At 37.4% G+C, this 13,145-nt stretch overlaps 1 protein-coding gene across 1 annotated transcript in view; it reads right to left on the bottom strand.

Annotated features, from left to right (window-relative positions):
• The window catches only part of LOC109046389 (NXPE family member 3-like), a 36,152-nt gene that overhangs the window by 8,054 nt on the left and 14,953 nt on the right, over positions 1-13,145 (bottom strand). The window contains exons 3-6 of the mRNA XM_042752156.1: positions 2,349-2,708; positions 1,696-2,111; positions 1,539-1,609; positions 945-1,148 (exon numbers count right to left, since the gene is read on the bottom strand). Coding sequence (XP_042608090.1) covers positions 945-1,148; positions 1,539-1,609; positions 1,696-2,111; positions 2,349-2,708 — 1,051 coding nt within the window. The remainder of the gene's footprint in view (positions 1-944; positions 1,149-1,538; positions 1,610-1,695; positions 2,112-2,348; positions 2,709-13,145) is intronic.

Here is a 13,145-nt window from a genome sequence, read left to right as displayed (position 1 = left end):
ACACACACACACACACACACACACACACACACACACACACACACACACACACACACACACAATTAATTATTATAATTTCTTTTCTTAAAGGGGTCATCGGATGAAAAATTCACTTTTACATATTGTTTGAACAGCAGTGTGTGTACACAACCACCCTATAATGATAAAAATCCAGTGGTATTTGTTTTAATCTTTATAAATAATATCCCCTTTTTCAAATCAAGCCATTCTCAGTTTCTTGGCTGTGTGACATCACACAGACCATGAACACTCCCACGATAGTTGATTGACACAGCCGTCTTACCTTAGGCCCACCCAAGTGAGCTGTGAACAGTCTGACCGCCATTGTTTCGATGCTGGAGAAGGGACGTAGACAAGAATGGCTCCTAAGCGATTGAGGTGTTTTGTTGTTGGATGTAATAATGAACATAGCAATCATGTACTCCCGACATCTAAGCTGCTGAAGATGCAGAGAATTATCATTACTTTCTTTTTTGAAGGGAATGCCCCCTCCGATCTACCTATATACATCTATGTTCTAAGAATCATTCATCATCCAGCTTCAGATGAAGTGAGCATAAGGGTTTTTTATGAATCTTTGCAAATCGCCTTTCCTAATAAGTGCTAATTAGCAAATGTTTTGTGGTTAAATGCAGCTAAATGCCCACAGAAGAGAGGGGCGGGGTGAGCAGAGTTCATTGGCATTTAAAGGGAAATTGCTTAAAACAGGTTGCTGTGAAAATAGCTAATTTTAACAAGGTAAAAGGGGTGTTTTTACACTACCATTGAGAAATTTTAACCAAAGTATGTTATAGACATTTCATTAAGACCCTAAAAAATCATATCAACTTATGGAAAATGGGCATCCGATGACCTCTTTAAGAGTCTTGCTATCAAGTCAAAAGAAAATAATTGCAACAAAGTCATATTGATGAATTACTTGCCTGGCACATTTTTTTCTAAATACTCAAACCACTGCCTTGTGGTCGAGTCTCCCAACAAGTAGACAATTTTGTTTTTAAGGCAATTTCCCATTTGTGAAAAATTTAACTGTTGAGTGTTGCATACAAAAGACTTCCAAACATCTTTGAAATAGAACCCAGCAGGAACTGGTGTTGTCAGTCCTGATCTGCATCTCTCTGTTGTGCCTAAAGCAAAGAAACATTTACCTGAAAAGACTGTTATCATTGTTCATTCTCTTGTAACATTACATTAGATTTCAGATGATATCAGTCCTCTGATATGTGGTCCATGTATATTTTGACCATTTTGTATTTGCAAAAAATAAAGAAAACGTAGGGGATGTTGTATGAACAAAAGTAAAATGAGATAAATTGTTTTATAGCTTGAATTTTTAATTCACTGAAACATTACCTATATGTGCATGATAATATTTAATGTTAAGAAAATAAGATTAAAAAGAACATTAAGATCAACAACAACAACAACACACTGCTATTTACTTTCTTCTTATTATATTCCAAACAGGGAAAGTAATGGTCAAAATATGTTAATACATTCTCCGTATGTTAACATACCAATGCCTTCAGTGTTGGGAAGGACATTTATGCTTGTTTTGTCTCCAGTAATAGCAACATTTGTTAATTGCCTGTGGATAAATAATAATAATACAATTTTTTTTTTTTTACATTTTATAATTCTTCTGAAATTAATTCTGAATCCTTTCAAACTTACTTTGAAAAAAGGTGATTCTCAAAATGATTTAATGGGCTTTCAAAACCTCCCATGGAATGACCAACTAGTTTGTCACAGGAAAGTTTCTTTGGTCTCTCACACTGCCACTCAGTCCCTGTTTTTATATCCTTATACTCACAGCAGCATTTGCCTTTCCTCAAACTTCCTTTGGCACCCCACTTAAGATTACATTCTACTACTTCGCTGACCTGGGTGTTCTTGGATCCTGGCCCTTCAAAGTGACCATTATAGTGGCTGCGTGGGAATGAAGACTCCCTGTATTTTTTAAGAATCTGCACAACCTCACTGGAGTGCTCAAGACGTACAAAAACTTGTGCCTGACCTTCCCAGGGAAGAAGAAGAACAACAGAGTAAGTCCCATTACGATGATCAACAACCTCCCCATACACACTTGCCTAAAAAAGAAGAATAAAAAAGGTTAAGTGTAATGCAAAAAAACAAAAAAAAAACAAAAAAAAAACAAACAACAACAACAACAAAAAAACACTAATGTCTGTTGGTAAAGTAAGCTTATAAACATAATATGTAATATTTTGTAAATAAATTAAGTTAACAGGCAATCGAAACTCAATATGACAAATGTTTGTATATTGACGTACAAAAATTGATCATAAAATATAATATAAACACACCTTTAGCTTTGAATTGAAAAGCTTTGCTTTGAAAAAATCTCCCCCATATGTTTTCAGGTTCTTGTTGTGGTCTCTGGCTGTGATAATAACAGAGATGTTATCTCCCACTTTGTAACTCTTTTTCAGTTCCACAATAGAGAATGTTGAGTGGACTGGACTTGTGCTCAGATCCAGCTGAGTGATTTCTTGATCTGGACCAGGCCAGTCAAGAGCCTTCTGTAGTCTTTCCCACTCCTCATCACTGATTCCCATGTCAAGTGTGGATATTGCAAAAGAAGAATTATTCATTTGAATGACTGATTTAGGTCTGGGGGGCAGAAATGGTCTCATTTGAATCCCACCATTCAGTCCACATAGAACCTGAGAGAGGACGAGGATATCAGTCACACCAAATTAATTTTTTTCCAATAAATGTTTAAAGTTGAGTGTACACTTAAAAAAAAAAAAAAAAATCCACCTATTTAAACTGAAAAACATAAGCTCAGTTGCTGCCATAATTTTTTAAAATATAATCAACTTGATTGTACAAGTGTCACAGACCTAAGCCCGTCTACGTTACTGACCGAACTCTGCCTGCCCTGATCTCAGGTCTATGTTGTCCACTCTGTCTGCCTTGCCTTACTGCCTTACTGCCTGTCTTGACCTCTGTTTGTTTGTTTCCAATAAAACAGCAAATGGATTCCAGCCATGTTGATGAATCATTACAACAAGCATTTCAACTTAAATTAAAGCTGCAAGCAGCAATGAAAGGGCCCTCACACCCGGGCTCACCTACACCCGGTGGCTTTAGGAAAAGAGCAAATGGTGGACAATATGCATTTAAAGTGGTAAATATAAGTAAAGTAATTTATATGTGCTAAACATCCTGTTGCCAACAGGTGGCGCTATGATTATAACTGAATACTGACATGATGTCTTCAGGCCAGATGTCTTCAGGCCAGTATTGTTACCAAACGTGAAGTTTAGGGCGGTTCAGAAATTTCATGTTTAAGTTCATGTAAAACAAGACATTTCCTATTTCCTGCAGGTGGCACTATGATTATAACGGAATATAGGCCTTAAGATGTGTTAAGGACAGGACTCTTATCAAACATGTGAAGTTTAGGGCAGATCAGATATTCCATGTTAAAGTTAGTTTTAAACCAGAAACTTCCTGTTAGCAGTAGGTGGTGCTATAACTATAACCGAATATGATCATGTAGATGTCTTCAGGCCAGGACTCTAACCAAACATGTTAAGTTTGGGGCAGATTGGACACTGCATACCTGAGTTACAGCAACTTCCTGTTTCATTGCATTAATAGCATGCTTTATCACTTATTTGGCGCTTGCTGACACTTTTTAATATGCTCTTAGGAGTCCATAACTGTGTTAACCATGACACTTCCTGTTGCCAGCAGGTGGCGATATGACTATAACTGAATATGGGCATGGACACGTTCAGGACTGAACACCTATAAAATGTATGAAGTTTGAGGCACATCGGACATTGCTTGCCTGAGTTACAGCAATGTTCCTGTTTCATGGCGCTTCAAGCCAGGGACACACCCTTTGACGAAATCTTCACAATTTAGCATCGCAAAGGCCTTATGATTACACTCAGCAAATTTGAAGATGATCCGATTAAAACTCTGGGATGAGTTTGTTAAAGTACGAGGCCTGAAAATCAGTGGTGTATTGTAACAAAGTAATAATACTTTGTTACAGTACTTAAGTATTTTTTGGGAGTATCTGTACTTTACTTGAGTTTTTATATTTCAGACAACTTTTACTCCACTACATTTCCTAATTAAAATGTATACTTTTACTCCGATACATTTACATTTAATCATTTAGCACACACTTTTAGCCAAAGCGATTTACAAATGAGAACAATAGAAGCAATCAGACCAATGAGAGAACAACAACAGTATACAAGTGCCATGACATGTCTCAGTTAGTTTAGCACAGAACCTAAAGCTTTTTTTTTCCAAGAATAGGATAGACAAGAAAAGGTAAGTGCTAGTATTAGTTGGTCAAATGCTGGCGAAAATGAGTAAAGACTCGGCTGTTCGAATTGAGATTGGGATAGGATTTTTTATTTACTTGGCAGTCTATGTGACAGTCTCAAGCCTCCAGGATTTCATCCAAAATATCTTAAATTGTGTTCCAAAGACGAACTGAGCTTTTACAGGTTTGTAATGACATGGGGGTAAGTGATTAATGACAAAATGTTCATTTTGGGGTGGAGTATCCCTTTGAAATGGAATTGAAATTCCAAAGTTAAATTATAAAATAAACCTAGAGAAAGTGTTGAGTAGAAATAATTTGTTGTCAGTTTGGAAGGGGATGACAGTTATAATTGGCTGAGGAATTAAATAGGTTTTATCTACGCTTTGATGCACCTGAACTTGGTCCCAAAATGGAGTCTTTGAATTATAAAATGAGTTGTGGTGGTGACTATAATATCTTTTTTTATTAATTAGATGTAATTAACGTTTTTAAAGGTTTTAAGGAGACAAAAACTTCTGGACCAGACAACATTGGAGGGTATTTAGTTAAGGTTTGTGCTGAGAAATTGGCACCAGTGTTCTGTAATATTTTTTTTTTTCAGTGGTCTTTTGCTCTCCAGAGAGTCCCTAAATTGTGGAAACAGGCTACTGTGGTGCCTGTACCTAAAACTATAATGCAGTAATACTAAATGATTTTAGGCCAATAGCACTAACATCTCTTATAATGAAATGTTTTGAGAAATTAGTAAAAGAAGAGTTGTTGGCTAAAACTAAAAATCTTTTAGACCCCCTTCAGTTTGCTTATAGAACACAGCGTTGTGTCGAAGATGCAACAGCAACTTTATTAAATTTGGTATTAAAGCACTTGGAAAGGAGCAAAACACGTCAAGCTTTTGTTTGTGGATTTTTCATCTGCTTTTAATTCTTTACAAACCTCATATTTTAGCAGATACGTTAATTACTGATTTTGGTCTTGATTTTAATTTAATGGGTTGGATTTTAGATTTTCAAACTGATAGAACTCAAAGAGTGAGAGTTCATGGTACTTTTTCAGCTCCCTTGATAACATCTACAGGAACTCCTCAAGGCTGTGTTTTGTCTCCTCTGTTATGATTGTATAAGTAAACACAGCAATAGGTAATGAAATGTGTCATGGTCCAGTGGTTGATGACTTTGCGAAATGGTATGATGATGCCCGTTTGCAATTGAATGTGTCTAAGACAAAAGATATGATTATCGAAGATATAATTATCAAACAAAACCACTTCTTCTTCCCAGGCTACCCTTATTAGGGATGAGAAGTTAGAATGTGTGGACAGTTATAAATATCTGGGGACCTCTATTGATAACAGATTGTGTTTTGATGTGAACACAGAGGTATTATGTAAAAAGGTACAACAACGCCTATACTGTTTAAGAAAATTAAGATCATTCAGTATAGATAGAACATTGATGGAATTGTTTTATAAGTCTTATATTGAGCTGGTATTGTCCTTCGCTATTAGCTGCTGGTTTGGAAATCTCAGTGTGAAACATAAAAATGCATTAAATAGAATAGTTACTCTTAGTGGGAAGATCAGAGGTAAAGAACAAAGAAGTGTGTCATCTTTGTTTAATAGAAATATTTTAAGATGGGCCCAATCTGTGCTCTTGGACAGGAATCAGTTTCTGTATTCAGAGTTCATGTTCCTTTCAGGTTCCCGTTATAGACTACCAAAGATGAAAAGCAGCGATGAAAGGGCCCTCGCACCCGGGCTCAACACCACCCAGTGGCCATAGGAGATCAGTGAACGTTGGACCATATGCTTTTAAAATGGTAAATATTTGTGCCACATTTCCTGCTGCCAACAGGTGGCGCTATGATTCTATCTGAATTTTGGCATGTAAATGTCTTCACGCCAGGACTTTTACCAAACATGCAAAGTTTGGGCAGATCAGACATTGTATGTTTAAGTTAGTGTAAAAAAGTAATTTCCTGTTGCCAGCAGGTGGCGCTAAGACTATTAATAAATATTGGCCTAAAGATGAGTTCAGGCCAGGACCCATATCAAACACATGAAACTTTGGGCAGACCGGATATTGCATGTTTAAATTAGTGTAAAAGAAGTAATTTCCTGTCGCCAGCAGGTGGCGGTATGATTATAACTGAAATATTGGCCTTAAAGTCTGTTGAGAACAGGAATCTTTTCAAACATGTGAAGTTTAGGGCAGATCAGACATTTCATGTTTAAATTAGTTTAAAATAAGTTATTTCCTGTTGCCAGCAGGTGGCGCTGTAATTATAATTGAATATTGGCCTTTAGATGTGTTCAGGCTCAGTTTGGGATCAGATCGGACATTGCTTGCCTGAGTTACAACAACTTCCTGTTTCATAGTATTAATAGCATCCTTTAACACATAGTAAGTGTTACTAGCATGTTTGAGAATATTTCTAGCATGATTAACACACAATGGCATATTTTACTGTGTTGCTAATAGTGCATAAGTGTAAAACATGTCACTTCCTGTTGCCAGTAGGTGGCGCTATAACAAAATATGAGCATGCAGATATCTTCAGGCCAGGACTCTAATCAAACTTGTGAAGTTTGAGGCAGATTGGACATTGTATGAACGAGTTATAGTAATGTTCTGCAATACTGTATAATAGCATGCTTTAACACTGAGATAAGTGTTGCTAGCATGTTTTAGCATGCTTCTAGAATTTTGCCAGCCTATTTAACACTTGTTGATGCTTTTTATTATTTTGCAAGCAGTCCATAACAATGTTACACATGACACTTCCTGTTGCCAGAAGGTGGCGCTATGACTATAACCGAATACGGGCATGTTGATGTGTTCAGGACAGGGCTCTTGTCAAATGTGTGAAGTTTGGGGCAGATCGGACATTGCTAGCCTGAGTTACAGCAACTTCCTTTTTCACTGCATTAGTAGCATGCTTTAACACTTAGCTAAGCGCTACTAGCATGTTTAAGTATGTTTCTAGCATGTTGTATTTAGCACTTGTTGACACTTTTTAATATGTTCCTAGGAGTCCATGACAGTGTCAACCATGTCATTTTCTGTTACCAGCAGGTGGCGCTATGACTATAACTGAATTTGGTCATGGGTGTTTGTTCAGGACAGAACACCTATCACACGTGTGAAGTTTGGGGCAGATCGGACATTGCTTGCCTGAGTTACAGCGACTTCCTGTTTCACTGCGAAACATCAAACTTTGTCAGGCCGCCAGGGACACACCCCAATCTTCGCAATTTAACGTAACAAAGGTCTTATGATGACCCTCACCAAATTTGAAGATAATCCGATTAAAACTGTAGGAGGAGTTCATCATAGTACGGGGAATGGAAATGGCAAAAACTGCACAAAAATCGTACAGGAAATTAAAAATAACTTACTTCCTGTTGGGTTTTGGATTTTGTCCAAAGAGACTTTTTTGTAGGTAATGGTGTGTTACACATATGTACTGATTTTCATGCATGTACGTGAAATGTAGCTCGAGGTGCACTCCGTTGAAATTTAACAGGTGGCGCTATTGAGCCATTTTGCCCCAGGTGCTGCTCAAACAAATATCAGATGTAAATTTTCGCCAGTTCTGATGGGTGTGCAAAGTTTATTGAGTTTTAAAGCATGTTTAGGCCCTCAAAAATGTGAATCATTTCGGAGAAGAAGAAGCGGAAGAATAATAATAAACGGAGCAATTCCAAGAGGGTCCTCGCACCACTGGTGCTCGGGCCCTAAATATTTGTTTGTTCCCTATGCAATTCGGCTGTTAAATGGTCCTTAAGAAATATGTTAGGGAAATTTACTGTATTTTACTTGTATATTTTTATGTATTTATGTTTTGGAATGTATTGTATGGGTCTGTTGTACTTCTGATTTTAGCTGCATGCAAATTGCCCACAAGGGATCTTAATAAAGTTTGACCTTGACCTCAGTATTGTAGTATATTATAAAACAGTATGCAATAACAATCCACCTGGAATGGCTTTTGCATATGACAGTTAGCGGAAGTGAGAGAAAAGTTTCTCAGGTTGTTGTCAGGAGGCCTTTGACTACTTTCGGACTGTTGAAAAAAAAAGAAAAGAAAAAAAAAAACCCTGCCTACTGCCATTATAAGGCTTGGAAGAGAAAGGAATTTCTCTTCATGTAACTCCAATTGGATTCTTAAAGAAGAAAGTCATATATACCTAGGATGCCTTGAGGGTGAGTAAAACATGGGCTAATTTTCATTTTTAGGTGAGCTAACCCTTTAAGCCTTTCCATTTTAAACATTCAAGAGATTTTAAAGCATGTAAGCACAATTAGATGCGAAAGAGCTTAAAGGATTAGTTCACTTTCAAATTAAAATTTCCTGATAATTTACATCCAAAATGTTTACGTCTTTAAGGTTTTTGATGAAAACATTCCAAGATTATTCTCCTTATAGTGAACTTCAACGGCTACCAAATTGTTGAAGGTCAAAATTACAGTTTCAGTGCAGCTTCAGAGGGCCCTACACGATACCAGATGAGGAATAAGGGTCTTATCTAGCAAACTGATCAGTCATTTAAAATAAATAAATAAATTAATAATGTATATGTCACGGGGTGCTGCTGTGAGGAGCACGGAACGAGGAGAGGCAATGTCCTATTCCGTCTTTAATCAATCCAATGGAAACAGGAAAACACACGTAGCACTTGTAGACGCAAACAATAACGGACGCCGAACTGAAAACAAGGAACACTATTTAAACATGACAAGATAAAGGGAGGACCAGGAACACCTGGGATAAATGAACACAATCAGGAAGCAGGAACACACAAAACATGGAACAGAGTCTGACAGTATATGCTTTATAAACAGAAATGCGCACCCTGCTGTAGCAACAATCACTTTCTGGGGAATAATTAACTCAAATGAAGTGAATATTCATGAGTCCATGAATATGATGTGCTTATTGCTTACAAATATTAAATTACCCAAAGAGGGAATATTTAATCATTTAAAGGTAATCTTTACTAGAATTAATGTAAGTTATCTAGACGATCTGTTCGTCCCGCGAACTGGATGCTAGACTTCCTTATCAAAGATCAATAAAAAAAACACCCTTCTTACAAACTCCAAGAAATATTAATCTTCTGATCAGGAAAAACAATAGTGTCTGTACTACTAAGATTACTGAAAATTAATTCATATAAAAAAAAAACAAAACCTATATCACACAACACAACGACTCAGATACCAATAACCAAAAAAACAAAAAAACAGTTAAATTCAAGAAAATTATTGTATTTAATAAAAGCGGACTAAAAAGTACATAACTACAATTCACACAGAGTAAATATGAGTATATAGCAAAACAAACAGTACAATTTAAACAAGATAATCGAACGAGAATAGTAATGAGATAGAGAGGGAGATAAAGAGTGAGAGAGAGAAATAGTGAAGGCAGATCTCAGAGTGACAATTTTCAAACAGTTAACTTTGCGAGAGACCCCAAGTCATTGGACAATTTCACAAAAATGGGATAGCCTAGACAACCTTAAACAGCAATTTTAAGTTGCGATATAAGAAAGTACTTGCTTTGATCTGGCTCTTGTGTGTAGCTGAGCTCAAATTGTCCGTTGTTGTAGCTTCTGCGTTATGTGCGAGCTCGATGGTTAACGCGCATGTAAACTTTGCCAAAAGATGATTAGACTTAAGTTCGTTTGGCTCGTGAGGACAATTGAACGAAGTCAAATATCAGAAGACAATAAAGAAAAACTAAGATAAAACGAAAAAGTAAAGAAGCACAAACGGAGAGACTTCTTGAAAAGTCCGATCGCGGAGCTGAGAACCCCCTCTTTCTCTGGCGGAATGCCAAGAACAAGGGTTTTCCTTTGTTTTTATGGAAAGGTAGGTTTACACCTATATCACCGTATGAACCAATGAAGTGTGAGAAACTGAGGCGGGAAAAATCTTCATTGTCTGCTGATTTCCGCCCACTGGTCTAATTTATGGCGATGACAAAATTATACATTTTTCCTCAGAAAGATTGTTCTTCTGAAACAATGCATCTTTTTGTAATTTGCCATTGAGATTCGTCACAGTCGGGATTTTACGATCATACAGACACCATAAACTATAACTTTGCGAGTCAGGGATACAGAGATACAGGATTGTTCCTAACTACATGCATATAAAGTTTGATTAAACACACAGTAAACATTATATCTATTCCACTATACCACGTGAAGACATCTAAGCACATAAAGAGATACATTTAATACATTTAGAGGTAGTTTTATCAAAAAGGTTCATGTGCGAGCCAGAAATGCACGTGTGTGTGTGTGTGTGTGTGTCTGTGTTGTGGAATGTCGTCGTGCCGTGAGTCAAAAAGGCGGGTGTTTGTCTTTCCTTTGAGGCTCACGAGAGTATCTCTGGACTGTCTCGAAGGTGTAATAACTGTCACCCACGCCAGGATGTTGCCGACATTGCTGCGCCCGAGTGGGGAGTTATGTTGGAGGATGTTGTAAAACAAAAGTCCTTATCTTTTTTAAGTTCTTGTCTCTGAGTGCAGAATGTGTTAGAGAGTCAGGATTCATTAATATGAAACAGATGGTTGAATACCATCCGCTCATTAGTGTTACACTGCACTGCTCTGCGATTTGTGTCCATGACTTCACGTAATATGTAATTACGTTGAAAATGTCACATTTGACATAGGCGGAAGTACCGACTCAGTCAGTGTTTACAAATGTGGAGAAGGAGAAGCATTCAAAAGGTGTTGTATGTTCAATTGTATGTTCAAATTTTTTTGGAAACAGCGTTTGACTTCCGCCTACGTCATGCATGACCTTTTCAACATTATTACGTATTACATGAAGTCGTGGATGCGCATCGCAGAGCAGTGCAAGGTGAGCATCTCTGTTTATAAAGCATATAGGTTTTTTTTTGAAAATGACCGATTGTTCTGCTAGATAAGACCGTTATACATCGTCTGGTATCGTGTGAGCCCTTTGAAGCTGCACTGAAACTGTAATTTTGACCTTCAACCATTTGGTAGCTGTTGAAGTCCACTATAAGGAGAATAATCCTGAAATGTTTTCATCAAAAACCTTAATTTCTTTTCGACTGAAGAAAGAAAGACATAATCATCTTGGATGACATGAGGGTGAGTAAATTATCAGGAAATTTTAATTTGAAAATGAACTATTAAACATTGTATAGATTTTAAAATCTTGCTTATTACTTATAAAGCCCTGAATGGTTTAGCACCTCAGTATTTTAACAAGCTCTTGTTACATTATAGTCCTCCATGTCCGCTGCGTTCTCAAAACTTTTCCTATTTAGCACCTAAACTCTGGAATAACCTACCTAACATTGTTGAGGAGGCAGACACACTCTTGCAGTTTAAATCTAGATTAAAGACCCATCTTTTTAACCTGGCTTACACAAAACACACTACTACGCTTCTAATATCCAAATCCGTTAAAGGATTTTTAGGCTGCATTAATTAGGTAAACTGGAACCGGGAACACTTCCCATATTACCTGATGTACTTGCTACATCGTTAGAAGAATGGCATCTACGCTAATATTAGTCTGTTTCTCTCTTATTCTGAGGTCACCGTAGCCACCAGTCTGTATCCAGGTCAGATGGTCACTGCAGTCACTTGGATCCAGTACGTATCCAGCCCAGATGGTGGATCAGCCCCTAGAAAGGACCTCTACAGCCCTGAATGTCAGCGGAGACCAGGACAACTAGATGAGCCCCAGATACAGATCCCCGTAAAGACCTTGTCTCAGATGACCACCGGCACAAGACCACAAGAACCAGTTGAGTCCTCTGCACAATCTGACTTTGCGGCAGCCTTGAATTGAACTGCTGGTTTCGTCTGGCTAGAGGAGAACTGGCCCCCCGACTGAGCCTGGTTTCTCCCAAGGTTTTTTCTCCATTCTGTCACCGATGGAGTTTTGGTTCCTTGACGCTGTCGCCTCTGGCTTGCTTAGTTGGGGACACTTCATTTACCACGATATCATTGACTTGATTGCAAATGATTGCACAGATACTATTTAAACTGAACTGAGCTGCATGATGACATCACTGAATTCAATGATGAACTGCCTTTAACTGTCATTTTGCATTATTGACACACTGTTTTCCTAATTAATGTTGTTCAGTTGCTTTGACACAATCTATTTTGTTTAAAGCACTATATAAATAAAGGTGACTTGACTTGACTAATCCTTTAAGAGTACTCGCGTGCTGTGTTCAGTGCGCACACAGAGAACCGGGTCCCAGACAGTGTGCAACTGAGTTCTCTTTTCTTGTTTTCTTGCATATGAATGAACAAATACACCTTGACAATTTATTCAAGCACAGAAAGATACAAAAAAGCTTGATTCAGCACCCGCATGCTGTGTTCTATGTGCACAGGGCACACACACAGAGTTGCGTCTCACAGTTCGTGAACACCGAACTAAGATTTGCATCTTCTTGACCTTGAACAGACAAATACACACAAAATTGTTGAAATATTCGTCTTGGCGAGTGTCCTGTACTATAAGTTATGTCTTAAGTGAACATAAACAGTTGAGAAAGAAATCATATATGTATCACTATATTGGATCTATGCATTTTGTCTTAAAGTGGCCGTGCCTGATTTGCTAGCTGCTATCAGTGTCCTCAGTGTTAATCCAAAAAAAAAAAAAGAGAGAGAAAACCACTCACTGCTCTTGACTGAATTACTTTTGCAGTTTTAACAAGAATTAATCTATATTTATTTTATTCAGTGAAGTCCTTGCAATGCTGTTTTACATTTGATTATTCGGTTTTTGTACCTGAAA

This window comes from Cyprinus carpio, chromosome B24 (genome assembly GCF_018340385.1).
Source record: "Cyprinus carpio isolate SPL01 chromosome B24, ASM1834038v1, whole genome shotgun sequence".
Classification (NCBI taxonomy): Eukaryota; Metazoa; Chordata; class Actinopteri; order Cypriniformes; family Cyprinidae; genus Cyprinus; species Cyprinus carpio.
The sequence above is the reverse complement of the archived record's forward strand: the minus strand, read 5'-3'. Positions and strand labels throughout refer to the sequence as shown.